The following is a 15971-nucleotide window of genomic DNA, read 5'->3' as shown; positions in this document are numbered from 1 at the left end:
TCCTGTACCTTTTGGACACCCTTACCCTAACCAACTGCCCTGCATCACTCCCCATAGACAGGTAAACCAAAATGTAAAGTACATCTCCATAGCCATGAAGAACCATTTTTTAAAAAATGGTAGAAAGCCTTTTATTTTTTATTATTATTTTTTTTTGATTTCTGGGTCACATCCGGCGATGCACAGGGGTTACTCCTGGTTCTACACTCAGGAATTACTCCTGGCGGTGCTCAGGGGACCATATGGGATGCTGGGATTAGAACCCGGGTCGGCCGCGTGCAAGGCAAACGCCCTACCCACTGTGCTATCACTCCAGCCCCGGTAGAAAGCCTTTTAAAAGCAAGACCCTTAAGACCAAACTTCAAACTCACCCTCAGTTCCTCCGGGCCTGCCAATGTGCAGTACCCCACAAACTAACCATTCCTGGAAACTACTTTTTTATTAAGGCGGGGGCTCCCAATACCCCTCCCCTGTATAATCTCCGGGCGGCCAGGGAAGGCCCTGACAGCTCTCCCCCTAGCTGCCCAGGTTGGGTGGTGGCTGGGCCACTTGCCCCCATTCCATGCGGCAGACAGAGGAGAAAACAAGGGCCAAGCCGGTTGGTTGATCAGTTGCCGTTTATTCCATTCTCCCCATGTGCCTGTTCCAATCCCTCTGAGTCCCCCATTCTAGCCTTACACTGCCCCTCATTCCTGTCTCCTCCTGTCTCTCCTGCTCACCTCTCTTGCTCCCGGCTCTCTGTCTCCCAACACCTCCAACTCTCTCATCTCTCCACCCCCAGCACTGGAGGTAGAGGCTACACCCAGCCAGGTAGCAAAATCAACGTAAGAAAGCCCTTCCTTTGATCACAGGCAAAATACCACTTACAGTGTTTTTCTCCTTTCCTCACTCCAATAACCTAATTAGCACTATAGCACTGTTGTCCCATTGTTCATCAATTTGCACCAGTAACATCTCCATTGTGAGACTTGTTGTTACTGTTTTTGGCATATGGAGTATGCCATGGATAGCTTGCCAGGCTCTGCTGTGCAGGGGGGTATATTCTCGGTAGCTTGCCGGGCTCTCTGAGAGGGATAGAGGAATCGAACCCGGGTCAGCCGCATGCAAGGCAAATGCCCTACCCACTTTGCTATCGCTCCAGCCCATAACTTAATTAACATCTTAATTCTACTTCTTAATATTAGTTATTTTTAATTTAATATATTTTATTTTATTGCTTTTTGGGTCACACCCGGTGATGCACATGGGTCACTCCTGGCTCTGCACTCAGGAATTACCCCTGGTGGTGCTCGGGGACCATATGGGATGCTGAGAATCGAATTCGGGTCGGCCACGTGCAAGGCAAACACCCAGACTGTGCTATCGTTCCAGACCCAATATTAGTTATTTTTGTATGGACACAGTAAGAGATATATTGAAGCTTGTAGGGCAGCTCTCCTGGGAACATCTTGCCATGAAATCAGACTACAGTGCTCAGGCCAGATTAATCATTCCTAACCCTAGCAGGGTCTGAATCTAGTTATTAATTTTTGGATCATGGGGCAGACAGAGAATTTGTCCATGACCAAGTCTTAACTTATAGTTAAGCATTATGGCACTTTGGCCATGCCCATCTCAATGCCAGGGTAGCACATAGCTCACCACTTGCCCTGGGTCCATCTTTTCCCTTGTTGGAACCCTTCTCTTTGAGGGCCTAGAAAGTAAGGGCTACTGAGGCTTAAGTTGAGAGAACAGATGCCCAGGAGGTAAATATCACTGAAAGTCAATTAACTCCCACATTACAAAAGCATAGCATTTAGTCTTCCTGTGCCCATACAAAAAAGGACATTGCTCTGAATAAAGTATGCAAAGGACTTAAGGAGAAGAGGAAAACAATATTTACAAGTCAACAGAGCACAAAGAAAGAAGTTACAAATAAACACAGAGGAATGGGAGCACTGTGATGGGAGTAACCCAAATAAACCTAAGCTTCCTGTGGCAGTGTTATCCTATACTGCCCCAAATAAGAGGAAGGGTTAGGGATGTTCTTTTCCCAGAGCCTGTTCATTTTCAGCTTCAGGATAAATAAGAATTTCTGTTTCTTCCTAGGGAATCTTTACTTGTAAAGTAAGGTATGAACCTTGTAAGCCAGATAAGGCAAATAATAGTACATTTTTTAATAGTACATTTTGAAAAGTTGGAGTTTGGTCCAAAATGATCCCACATGTAGGTTATAACCAATTAGCTTAAATTTCTAAAGGGAGAAAGAATTTCTGAAGAATCTAGAATCTAATCTAGAAAACAGTTTCTCTAAATTTTCAAGAACACAATCCTGTTAAAGATATATGCAACCCACCTTTCTAAACTTAACATTTAATACCTAGGTATGCAGCAGTCATTAGATGTATGGTGGTTTTAGAACTTCAAGAAAAATTACAGCATACTTGCTTTATTAACTATGTAAAGGGAGGGGGGCGGTGGAAAAGATAGTACAGAGGATAAGGCACTTGCTAGGGAGGTGATCAACTCAGGTTTCAAACCTTCCTCACATCACATAGGCACTGCCCCCTCCACCCCCAGTACTACCTGGATTAAGCCCTAAGCACTTCTGGGTGTTCTCCCTAAATAAATAAAGAGACCATCACGATGCTTTTCCTAAACAAAGACAATCTGTTATAAAAGAGACACGATGTCACTTTATAGCAAAAGACTTTTAGTAACTCCTCCTTTTGCCATTAATGTTCCATGTTGACAAAGGGTCCAGATAAAGATCATAGATTCTTTTAGATGGGGGCTAATTTGGTTTCTTAGGAGTATTACAAGAGACAGATGACAGGACCTCAACTCGTGATGGCATAGGAACAAAGAATGGGATTCAGAGGATATGTATACGGTTTAAATGCCGCAAGGAATGTGAGAAAGGGCTGGAACTATAGTGCAGTGGGTGGAGCACTTGCCTCCACATGGACAATCTAGGGTCCATTCCCACACTATATAGAGTCCCTCAAGCCCTTCAAGAGTGGTTCCTTAGCCCCAAAGCCAGGAGAAAACCCTGAGCACTGCTGGCTTGTCCCAAAACAAACAAAAAAGCGAGGCAGAAAAGAAAGCCTGGATCCACATATTTTCGGCAGTGATGGCATAAAGCCAAAGGTACAAACAGCTGCTTATGGGGCCTGAGCGACTGTATAGTGAGTAGGGTGTTTGTCTTGTACTCCATCCACCTGGATTTGATCACCAGCATCCCATATGGTCCCTCCTGAGTGCAAAGCCAGGAGTATCCCCTGAGCATCTCCAGGTGAAGCCTTCCCCACCCCCAAACACACACAGCTTGTAAATTACACGTGAAAACCAGGGGTCTGAAAGTCAGTGTGCTCTTTAGGAAAAGGCTAAAAGGGGCGCCTAACACAGATAAATGCGTCTTAATTTCATTAGTCAGTTACTTATCAATTAGGTTATACATGGAGTCATTAAAAGAGGTGGCATTCAAAGGAGGACCCTGAACTAGTTTGGATTCTGAACATTGGCTTTTCCAGAAAGAAAAAGACCATGATCAAAATCTATCCTTTTACCAAAAGACTCACGAAACAAAAAAATGAAAAACGGGGAAGGGTAGTTTCGCGGTCCCGTGGTCTCAAAGCTATCCTTTAACTAAGAGTAAAAAGACCAACTCCCTGGGCCATCCCCTGGGGTCTCTTTCCCGCGTCGCACATTCAAGCCCTCATCTGGAAATGCACATTCACCAAGGCGCCCTGTGCTTTCCAGCAGGTCCCACGGTGCCAAGGAATGAGAAGTCGACCACCGGGACGCGCTGGGAACCACTAACCCTTTCAGAGCTCCAGAGGGCGATGCCCATCAAGGCCGCGCTTGGGGAGAGGGCCTTTCGCAACGGAAGGGTCCAGCAGTGGATCGTTAAGTGACAAGCACCCTCGAGGCCCCCAGGGACGGCGAGGCCGGTGGAAACCGCCACGGAGGGCGTGCTGATGAAATAAAAAGGACACTCTGCCTGCTCCGGACCTTGCTCTGGGGAGGCTGGCGGGCCGGGTGGGCAGGAGAGCGAGCCGCGGAGCGCGCATCAGTCGCCGCAAGGGCGGGACCGCGGCTCCCGGGGGCGCGGCTCGGGCCCCGCCTCCGCCCCGCCGGGGGGGCGGGGCAGGAAGGGGGCGTGGCCTCACCCCCAAGGGGCCGGAGAGGCCGCGGCGGCCGGGGAGGGCGGGCCTTCTCCCCGAGTGACGGGAGGGCGGCCCAACCCGCGCCGCAGCCCGGGGCCGGCCTTCCTGCAGTCTCTTCCGCTCGCCGGCTGCGGCGCCTGGGACGGTTGCGGTGGGTCTGGGCGCTGGGAAGTCATCCAAGATGATTAAAAAATTCGACAAGAAGGACGAGGAGTCTGGTACGCGCTGGGCTCCCGCGCCCCCCACCCCTCAGCCGCCGTGGGGGAACCCTGGCCCTCGCCCGCCGCCACCTGCTCCAGGGGACTGCGGACTTGGGGGCGTGGGCGCCGGCGTGCTTGGGGGCTGGAGCCCAGCCCCTATCTCCGCCTCGCCCCCCACCCCCGCCCTCTCTTCCTCCCGCCCCGGAGCCTGCCCTAGCCCCTCCCCCGGGCGCCGGAGCCTCCCCTCGGGTCTCGCGCCCCCCCTCCTCCGCCCCCTCCACCCTCCCCGCCAAGCCCCGCGGAGCCGGCTCGCCCGGGTGGGCTGGCCGCCCAGAAGGAGGGGGCGCGCGCGTGCCACGCTGGGGGTCCTGTTGGCTTGGGTCCCGACGGTGCACGGGGCGTCGAGAGGGGTGTGTGTGTGTGTATGTGTGTGCGTGTGCGCGCGCACGTGTGCGCGTATGTGCCCACTTTAAGGGGACTTGACTGTCTAACTGGGGGTTGGGAGCTTTTGTCCCTCCCCCCCCTACATCCCCGGGATGGACAGGGGCAGGGGGATGAAGCTGAAAGATACCCAGCGTATCTGATGCTCCAGGTATCCAACAAGGTTGGGTCTTGGGGACCGTCTTTGGCCTTCAGCAAAGAGGGATGGGGGAAGGGGTGAAAAAAATGCCACACCACCTTTACAAAAGAACAACGCAACACAAACGCAGCGCTTGAGAACTGCTCTCCTAAAGGGGTGATGGTAGAAGGTTGGCTTAGCACACCTCCCCGTCCCTCTTCAGCAATGGGGAGTCCCTCTGTGAATGTTAGGGAATTACGGGAAACAATAAAACAGGGTCCACCTTAGGTTGGAAACCCAAAGGGCGTTCCCACTTTCCCATTCATCTTAGTTGTACCTCCACGTGTTGGTATGCAAGTGAAAAACAAATTAAAGGGCAGGGAAAGAAGACCCTCGCTTTAGGGCAGGGTTCCTACAGCAACTGAAGTTCAAGATCACGGAGGATAGATGGCAAAGACCAGACTCGCTTTCAAGGACCTGACTCAAGGACCTGACGCAATTCCCGTGCGATGGTTATCGCTGGCGTGCGAGGTGCCCCCTCCCTCGGGTGAGACTGGCGCCACGTTCAGGACTCTGCTCCCTTGAAAGGCGGAATGTGTGTGTGTGTAGGATAGTGATTAAAGACATTTCTGTTTTACAATGTAGGTAGTGGCTCCAATCCCTTTCGGCATCTGGAGAAGAGCGCTGTCTTGCAGGAGGTATGGCATGGAAGTACATCCTACGGTGTCCCTTGGGTTCCACGTGAGCCGGGTGGGTGGGGAGCCCCCTCTTACTGTGCTGTCCACAATAAGACTTCAGGGACATTCTTGGATGCAAGGGCCCTCCACTCTTCGGGCTCTCCTTGTCTCTGGCAGGTGGCCGGCCAGCACTCCCTTTGCATTGTTGTGTGGATGATGGTGCTTTCCCCGTTTGGGTGAAGTAGCTGCTGTCTTAACCACCAACCACTTACAACAGTTTGGTTCTCACCAAACAGCTGTTGCCCTGTTTGGGGACCACCTTACCCTGTACAAAAAAAAATCCTGATGGATGAATCAAGATGACCATATGCATCATGCAGGCGGCTTTTCTCCGGCTGGGTAGCAGCCAATGGAAACCCGATCACTAAGTATCTGTACCAGTCTGTACCACAAGCCTTTTGTCCTCTGCATCCCTCATCTGCTGGCTCCCTCGGCCACTACATTGCCATGGCCTCAGACTTCTAGCCCCTCTTTGCCCTTTTGTTTAGCTTGCTTTCTCCCTCCCTCCCTCCCTCCCTCCCTCCCTCCCTCCCTCCCTTCCTTCCTTCCTTCCTTCCTTCCTTCCTTCCTTCCTTCCTTCCTTCCTTCCTTCCTTCCTTCCTTCCTTCCTTCCTTCCTCTCTCTCTCTTTCTTTCTCTCTTTCTCTCTTTCTTTCTTTCTTTCTTTCTTTCTTTCTTTCTTTCTTTCTTTCTTTCTTTCTTTCTTTCTTTCTTTCTTTCTTTCTTCCTTCCTTCCTTCCTTTCTTTCTTTCTCTCCTTCTATTTTTGGTTTTCGGGCCACACCTGGCATGCTCAAGTGTTACTCCTGGCTCTGCATTCAGATCACTCCTCTAAGGCTTGGGGGACCAAACCAGGGTCACCCATAATGCCCTCCCTGCTGTACTATGGCTCTGGCCCCCTCTTTGCCATTTTCTCCTGTGGATACCTCGCATTGGTACTTCCTATACTAGGAAAGGGAATTTCAGAATATAGAGTTTTGAGGACTTTCCTTGAAGGGATGGCTGTCTGTCCTTTTGGGACTAAACTCTAGCACTTTAATTATGTCATTAAGGGCCAGGGATGTGGCTCAGTGGTTGAGTTTTGCATGTGTGAGGCCCTCAATCCTCAGCACTGCAAATATATATATAATATATATTTCAAATACATATATTTGAATACCTGGAAACACCCGCTCCTTCTATACTTCTCTGGCATGTGCTATCCTTCAGTTTCTTTTTACTTTGTACCATCGAGAAGGGGGGCTGCAATCAAATGAGCTTAACAAAAAATCTGAACTAGTCACTGAAAACAAAAGCTTACAGTTTCTTCATCTGTTCTGTAGGAGCTTAAACCAGATAACTTTTAAGATTCCTTTTTTTACTCAAGCATTTGGAAAATCTCTTGGTTTTAGAATGAAAAGGGTAATAGCAATGAAGCTGTTTTTTAGTAATTAACCAATTAAGACTGAAATTTTCATCAATAGAAATAACTATGGTATTAAATGAAAACTTGAATGTACTTTAATGATAAATTAGCCAAACTCTCATTTTGCGCCATTGGAATGACACTAAAATACATGAAAATGGAAAACTATTTTTTCTTAATAAAAGCACATATTAAATTATTTATTGGCTTATTTCTAAATAAGCATTACATTATTTATAAATAAATAAATTATTAAATGGACTGAGTGGAACAGTGAATGACTAGCTGTTGTTTAATCACTGATGTTGTATACACCTAAGAAAACTTTTAACTTTTGCTTGTAATCTTTGTTTTCATTTTTTTGTTTCTTTCAACTTTATATGATAAACACTGTAATACAAAAAAGGCTAAAAATAAGATTGAAAAATGTAACTGAAAATGTGAGTAAAAGAAAGAGGGACTTCTTACCTGAAACACTAGAGCCTAAAGAAAGGGAAAAAAAAAATGCTGACTGCCAGATGCTGAGAACTTGACAGTGTGAGAGAGGTGTGGAGTACATGGTCACTGAAAGAAGTTATATAGCTTAAGCTCATTCTATTTGAATTTTGTAGGTAAACACTGATTTTTTTTTCTTTGAGGGGACCATCCCCAGCTTTTCTCCAGGCTCTGCACTAAGGACCACAGGATCACTCCTGTAGGGTTGGGGACCAGGAATCAAACCCTGGTCAGCCTGGTGCCCGGCAAGTACCCTATCTGCGGTACCACTGCTCTGGCCCCCATACTGTGATTTTTTTTTTAAACTTACCACATAGAGACCATAAAGTTGAATTAGTAGACCTAAGCAAATGAGTTAGAAAGTAGAAATGAGTTAGAAGGGTAGAAAATCAAGACCACGCCAAGTGATTGTCATAAATGCTCATAAATTGAAATTGTAATGAGCTAACCTTATTTAGGTATTTTGATTAAAATGTGTGATATTCTTTATTAAAGTCAGTTTCCTATAATTTCTAGTAGATTGGAAGAAAAATAACTAACATGGATAACAGTGTTTTTTTTTTTTAATATCAACAGGCTCGTATCTTCAATGAAACACCCATCAATCCAAGAAGATGTTTGCATATTCTTACAAAGATTCTTTACTTACTGAACCAGGTAAATTATTTTGATTTTCCTTAGATTGGTGTCCTGGAGTAATAGAAAGGTATAGCCTTCAGCAGAGTACTTGGTAGGAAATATGGATGATGATTTTTTTAATACACTTTATTTAAAATTATATTTGATTAACAGGCTGTAAGGAAGATGTTTGGCAAGGATTCTGACATAAATACTTCTTTTTCATTCATGAGGGACTTAATCAGTAAGGCACTGAGTTAGAGTCTCAGTATTGATTTGAATTGAACAAGTATGACTGATCTCGAAATATATCTTGCCCTTTTGTCTGTGTGGTGGGGGAGTGGTTTATAATAGTGACGAAAAGCTTCAACTGTAGTGTTTGGATTTCATATTCATAATCCCTGCTTCACTTTTTCTGATTCTGAGTTTGTCATTTTGTACCTTATTCTTCCCTTTTATGTGAGTGGAGATTGTAATATTCTTATGAGTAAATGAGTTAGTGAAATATAAAATACAAAACTTTGAGAATAGTCCTGGAGACATAGTAAATATTCAGAAGGCATTTTCTGTTAGTAATTTAGCAAATGTTTATTTTATATCTGTGTCACCTAGCAGAGAAAAATCAACAAAATATTTTCCTTAGTGGAATATACATTCTGTTTGCTGGTATAGTTATTAACTTAAAAAAATCTGGTTTTCCTTCAAACTGAAAAAATAAAAGCATAAAATATCTAAGGCCTTAGTTATTTTTTTAGATTTATATACAAATGTCAGGTAGTTTACATATGGTGCTAAAATACTATGGTTTGAATGGTGGGAAAATGTGTCTTTACTATGCATCTGTTGGGACTGAAGACTTTCACAGATGTAGTCAAATGTGGTTGCAAAAGGAGACTGAACCATAGGGCTCAGCCATTAAGCCAGAAGGGCATACTTTATACCTTCAAGAATAGCATATTAGAAAAGTTTAAGGCAAAATTAGTTCAGTTGAACTTTCATAGCACACACTGAGTTAGCCAACTAGAACTCAGTGTGTAAGCAGAGTTTATAGTAATGGATGTTGGGTTCTTATGGGCATATCCTTTTTATATTGCCCAGTACCTCTTTGATAGGCAATTCTCCTGCTGAGACATTTCATTATCTTGATAAGGAAATTATGAGTCTAATAAATAGTCAACTACTGGGCCAGAGAGGGAGAAGGTAAAGTCTTCTATGTGACTTTACCAGTCAGGGGGATCCCTGGCACCACATACGGTTTCTCCAAGCACTGCCAGGAGTGATCCTTGAGTGCAGAACCAGGAGTAAGCCCTGAACATCACTGGTTCAAAAAAAAAAAAAAAACAGCAAACAAAAGTCAACAGCATATACAGGTTTGGGAACCTTAGCTTATCTTTTGCTTACTTCTTGGTAGAGCTTTATGTAAACATGTCTACCAGCATTGACATAGCCCTTTGCTTGTCTGGGTTTCAAGTCAAAAAATTTAAGCCCTAAGGATCTACTAACAGGGCTCAGAAGTATATGGAACTTCAGGTTTTTTATGTATTTAGTAAATATTTATGAAAGAGTGAAATTTCCTGCTAATGGACAAGTTGAATACTCTGCTTCAAATAGTTACAAGCTCTTAGAATTATCTTTAATCATAAACTTTCAAAAATTTGTATCATGATTAATTTTCTTATACCCACGACAGAGATTTAAGACTGTGTGGAGTCTGACACTCTGAAGCCTTGTTGAGCCTAACCTGTAGGATTGCCTGTAATATAGTGGTTGAATATGGAAGTGGTCATGTTTCAAGTAGTCTCTGACGGACCTATCATTTCTCAGGCCTCCCCAGTGGCATTTGGGGTCCTGTGGACCATCCCAGTGATACTGGGCCTGCTTCTGACAGGCCTGATGGTTTGGTGCCAGTACCTCTTGCAGGGTGCCACCAGGCTGCATCTAGCGGTCCTTAGAAGGGCATGCAGGTGAGATCAGACTCAGGGTCTCATACATGCCGACACGTGCCCACCCCTTTGAGCTAGCTCCCTGGCCCTACAATCTAAATTTTTTTTTTTTTTTTGCTTTTTGGGTCACACCCAGCGATGCTCAGGGGTTACTCCTGGCTCTGCACTCAGGAATTACTCCTGGCGGTGCTCAGGGGACCATATGGGATGCCGGGGATCGAACCCGGGTTCGGCCGCGTGCAAGGCAAACGCCCTACCCGCTGTGCTATTGCTCCGGCCCCTACAATCTAAATTTTTTTTAAAAATTTAATTTATTATTAGGTTACAGTATTATATAATTTCAGGAGTTTAGCTTCACAGCTTGCTATGTGTATAATAACTCTTACCTCGAATATTCCAGGGCTGTTCCAAAACCCAGAGCACCCTCTTTCCGTTCCTCCCCCACCCCACCTTCTTTGCTAACCCCCCTTTCAATATGAGTGTGAGAACTTTTGATCTGTTGAGCTTCAGCAGATGTTTAAATACTAGTGAAGTAGGTAATCCAGCACTTTTGCTGCTTAAAAAAACATTTCCAGATCAGCATCATTCGCATCACGAGGCTTGTTAGAAACCATAGTCTCAGGTTTCACTCTGAAAGCCACTGAATCGAAATCTTTGGCACTATCCTCAGATGATTTGTTAATCACCTTAAGGCTTTCAGAGGCTTCAGCCAGGATTTTTGAGTTTTGTTAAGCAGCCCTGGAGCCTTTTATATGACTAAGCTGGTTCTTACCCTTTTGGTTGTTCCCTTTTGACCATATATTCTAGGGTTCCTCAGAGTTTTTTACAGTTTAGTATTTCTTATGCTCCTAAGATTTCTGCTGGACAGTGGATTATAAAAATGTATATTGTCTGCTTTCTGCTTGGAGACAGTATGATAGTAACATTCTATTCTGATTAGAAACTCAACTTTATGTCATTTTCTCCCACCTTATAAATAACATTTCTATAACATTAAAATAGTTTTGGTAAAGGTTAAGGCAATTCTAGAACTTTTATACACATATATATATAACTGTCTAGTTATATCACAATGTGATATTAAATTATTTTAACTAAGTAGCAAATAAATGGCTATAAATAAAGGTCAGAAAATTAGCAGACATAGAATATTTACCAAAGCTGCTTATTTGGTAAAGGTTGTTGTTGTTTTTAGACTTAAAAGAGAAAATCCTTTGTATTATTTTTTAGGTTTCATACATTGTTTTAAATTTTCCTTAGGGTGAATACTTTGGAACCATGGAAGCCACAGAAGCCTTCTTTGCCATGACGCGCTTGTTTCAGTCCAACGATGTAAGTCTTTTGTCTTATTCTTTCAAATCTTCTTTCATTTCATTTTCGTTGGGGACCTTTAAATGTTCGAAATCGCGAAGGTCTCTTGAAATGTGTAAAATTCCGTCAAAATTATTTGTCTACATAAAATTTATAAGAACTCATTGAAGGACACTTGAGAATGAAAGTATATCACACAGAACTGTTCATGCACAGATCTACCACGTGGTCCAAAAATGGCTCATACGTAGTTTTCTGGCATGACCCTGCAGAGCTGGGTGAAGATGGAAGGTAGTGGACACATTTCTGGTGAGCTTGGGGTGCTCTTGGCAGGCAGGGCTGTACACTTGAGAAGAGTCGGATGCAGAGTGGGTAGAGAACACCGACAGGGAGAAAAAGGGGAGCGAGCTGGGGTCGCCAGCACCTCTGCCTGTATGTCTTACTACCTTAGGCCACCCTGCTGCCTTCCTTCTGTCTTCCAGTGTCTGGTTTGGCCAGCTGTAACTTGGAGCCCACAGGGAGGCCAGCCCTTGGACTGAGATGTCCCAGATTTCTGTTAACATGATTTGGCTGACTCATGTAGTTTTCTGGATACGCGTGCGTGTCATTGCAGGTCTTAACTTGTGTCTGACCCCAGCACCTTCTGGAATTCTGAGTCTGGCCACATGTCCAGATCCTGAAAGGTTTCCGGAGAGATTCCTTGGGAGCAGTAGCAGTCCCTGCTGTCTCAGAGGATCCCCAGCTAGGTTCTTCCGGCAAAGGGAAACCAGTTTCCTTAGACAGCAGTGTAGGACCGTTTCTATTTGCAGTGGGGACTGGGAGGATTTCAGGGCCTCTCAGTTCTCAGCTTTAACAGAATCTTCTTAGTAGCTCTGTCCACAGTTCTTCTCAGTCAAGATTTTAACTTTTTGTCAAAGATACCCTGTGAGGGTGTGAATTAAATTTGCTTCCTGCCTTAGGCACCTACAGGATATGCCTTTCAGGAATCTCAGCCTTGTCTCTAGGTGACATCCAGCTTTCTGTTAAGCCATTTATATAGATTCCTGGTGAGTTACCCGTGGACCTTACCTGTGAACTTCAACTCCTAGCTTTCATATTCTTACCAATTTAGTGCACTTAGAATCGACTAATAACCTCTTAAACAACCTTAAACAACTAATTTTTATTAAAATATTATGTGACAGCAAGTACGCAGGCCTTAGCTTGTTGCTTATACTTGTCTGTTGGTCATAAACAAAGTATTTTACCACTGCATGCTATGGCAAACGCCCTACCTGCTGTACTGTTCACTCTGCCATGGACTACCAAGTCTTGCTTGGTGGCAGAAACAGATGCATTCTATCAAAGCGGAAAAGTTATCTTAGATTTCGATCCCTTAGATTCTGATTTTCTTTTAATCACCCCAAGATTTTGAGTTCATTCAGGAAAAGATAGCCTCTGTGGTTTTTGGGTTTTGTTTTGGGGCCACACCAGGTAGTGCTCAGGGCTTACTCCTGGGTCTGTGCTCAAGGATCACCCCTAGAAGGTGACCTTATTGGATGCCAAGGGACTGAACCCAGGTTAGCTGCATGCAAGGCAAGCACCCTTACATGCTCTACTAGCTCTCCAGCTCAGCCCTCTGTGATTGCTGCAGAATTATTAGAGGAAAGAGATGAGGAAGCTAGGCGTTTGGAACCGCTGGAGTGGGTCCACCTAGGAACAGTTGTAAAAGTCACCGGGAGACCTTTGCTTCTTTGAGGTCTGAATCTGTAGCCCAAGTGTCTGGTGGTGGCCTGAGGTAACTCTTGCCTGGGGCTGGCCCCTCGGAAGAAGAGTTCGGCCAGGAGCAGGGAAGTTGCAGGGCAGGGAAGAAGCAGAATGACGACAGAGTTGGGGTTTCTAGCACAGAGCTTGTGGTAAGAAAGAGAAGAGTTACATGACTTGTAGGAAGTAAATTCGGCCTGTATAGAACTACTGGTCAGGAAATAAATGGGAATGAATTTGAAATATTACAAGGTAGCAGAGAAAATATGTCGTTGCTGTTGTTTTTCCTGCTGTGTGCTTCAGATTAAGGCAGGGAACACTGAGAGATGATAGATTTTCATTAGAATTGGAGTTTTGCCAGGGTAGTGAACTAAGGGAGAAGGTACAAGGAGGTTGAGTAATTGAATGTGGAATCTGTGTGTGGTTAGGAGGCAAGTTAGAACAGGAACTCCTGAGGACAGTATAATGTTGATACATGAGTGGATTGTAGGTCATGAAAGTCCGTCATGGTTGGAGGGTGAAAGGCTTGGAAATGAAAGGGGTACGATTAGAGGTGGAAATGGGTGATGCTCATTGGATGAGAAGAGGTCAGAGGGGCTGTAGGTGTAGGGCACTTGCCTTGCACGCAGCCAACTCCTGTTTGATCCCCTGCACCCCATATGGTCTTCTGGGCCCACGAGGAATGTTCCTTGAGCACAGAGCCAGAGAGTATGCCTTGAGCACAGCCAGGTGTGGCCCAAAAGCAAAAACAAAAATAAGATCAAAGACTGGAATAGAGTTTTAGAAACATTGGATGTTAAGATGATAAAGTATGTAATGAATTACAGTAAAGTAATAAGCTATGGACATTAAAATCACCAATAATTATTACTTGGATTAATTATAACTTTACTTGGGGATAATGTTAGAGCTAAGGATAGTGAACAGATACTAATGTTTCTTTTTTCACGAATGAAATTGAATTTGTTAAATTGTGCTCTCTATTCAGTTGTCATGACTTTGTGTTTTAGTGTATTAATATGGTCAGATGAATTTTTTTTTTCAATCTGGACTTTATTGATCTAATAAAATTACATTAAGAATTGAAATGAATTATACATTATTGTGCTCATGTTTCCCCCTTACAAAGTTCGAGAACCCATCCCTTCATCAGTGCCCATCCTCTACCACCAGTAAACCCAGCATCTCTCCCACCCTCCCCAGTCCCGTCTCCCCCCCACCCCACACTGCCACTATGGCAGGGTATTCTGTTTTGTTCTCTCTCTCTGATTAGGTGTTGTGGTTTGCAATAAAGCTGTTGAGTGGCCATTGTGTTCAGTCTCTAGTCTACATGCGGCACGCATCACCCTTCCCCCGAATGATTTCCAACCACATTTTACTTGGTGTTCCATTCTCTGAGTTGCCCAGAATGAGAGACCAGCCTCCAAGCCATGGAGTCAACCTCCTGGTACTTATTTCTACTATTCTTGGGTGTTAGTCTCCTAGTCTACTATTCTATATTCCACAGATGAGTGCAATGGTCAGATGAATTTTTGTATTTTCCTAGAAAATAAAGTCTTCCCCCCTTATTTTTAATGATAAGATCACTGTATCACTGTTATCCCATTGTTCATAGATTTGCTCAAGTGAGCGCCAGTAATGTCTTCATTTGTCCCTGTCTCATGCTAGTGTAGCCCAATGGCGTCTGCTCGCTCCAGGAACATGAAGAACGCATTGTTGTTACTGTCTCTGGCATATCAAATACATCACAGGTAGCTTGCCAGGCTCTGCCATGCGGGAATAATAATAATAATAATAATAATAATAATAATAATAATAATAATAATAATAATAATAATTTTATAAAATAAAAACAAATTATATTGCTCTCTTCCAGGAGCTTTGATTTATAGTCTCTGAATCTTGGTGATTGATGAGATTACATGGCGCCAGGGGGCAGTTTGTGGGAATGACTGCCAAGCTACTGGAAAACTTGGGATCTGGGTGGAGGAGGCCCAGTCCTGATCTGAGCAGGCTTGGAGATCTCAGGCACGGGTCCTGCATACCTGGGCTCCTCTGTCGGTTCCTTCATGGGTGAGGCTCGTCCGAGCGTGTGGAGAGCGTCCTTGAGCATGGCTATGGCTGGGTTCTGGAGGTTTTTGGCTGCCGGAGCTCTGCTTGGCGTGGGGAGGGAAACTCAACCCACCTCCCTCCGAGGGGGCCCTGGTGAAGACAGCTTGGTTCGGGGATAGGAGATTCTGCCAGTGCATTTCTGTAGTGTCCCAAATCACCCACAGCACTTATCAGTAGCTGACTGACCATGTCTCAGCTCCTCAGACCATGGAACTAGCCTAGGGTTTGAAGTTTCCATTCTGCAGGCCCTGTGCCTCTTCTTACGACTACCCACATCACTCACTACCAAAACACTAGGAGTCACCTTGAGCCCCAGGATCTGTAAACAGGATATCCCTAATGAGGTCACTGGGTCACTAGATGGGCAGTAAAAAAAAGAAAATTTTAGTCTTTGGTTTCCAATAATATTTGTTAAGGATTTTTGACTCTTTGGACAGGGAATATATTGATCTTTAGAATTTTTCAGGTTTTTCTTTTATGTGTATGTCTTAAGTTTGTGGTTGTTTTGGGGCTACAGCTAGTGGAACTCAGGGCTTACTCCTGACTCTCTACTCAGGGATCATTCCTAGTGGTACTCGGGGACCATATGTAGTGTCGGGGATCAAACCCAGGTTGGCTGTGTATGAGGCAAATGCCTTACCTACTTCACAATCTCTCAACCAGGTCTAAGTTTTTTGGATAATGCTGGCTGGCCTCATAAAA

At 44.7% G+C, this 15971-nt stretch overlaps 1 protein-coding gene across 1 annotated transcript in view; it reads left to right on the top strand.

Annotated features, from left to right (window-relative positions):
- The first annotated feature begins 4259 nt into the window (after positions 1-4259).
- The window catches only part of COPG2 (COPI coat complex subunit gamma 2), a 104748-nt gene continuing 93036 nt past the window's right edge, over positions 4260-15971 (top strand). The window contains exons 1-4 of the mRNA XM_004608255.2: positions 4260-4366; positions 5553-5605; positions 8119-8199; positions 11364-11435. Of these exons, the coding sequence (XP_004608312.1) occupies positions 4330-4366; positions 5553-5605; positions 8119-8199; positions 11364-11435 (243 nt within the window). The 5' untranslated portion in view covers positions 4260-4329. The remainder of the gene's footprint in view (positions 4367-5552; positions 5606-8118; positions 8200-11363; positions 11436-15971) is intronic.

The sequence above is a fragment of the Sorex araneus genome, chromosome 1 (genome assembly GCF_027595985.1).
Source record: "Sorex araneus isolate mSorAra2 chromosome 1, mSorAra2.pri, whole genome shotgun sequence".
Classification (NCBI taxonomy): Eukaryota; Metazoa; Chordata; class Mammalia; order Eulipotyphla; family Soricidae; genus Sorex; species Sorex araneus.
Note: the sequence above shows the minus strand (reverse complement) of the source record. Positions and strands in the feature narration are given on the sequence as shown.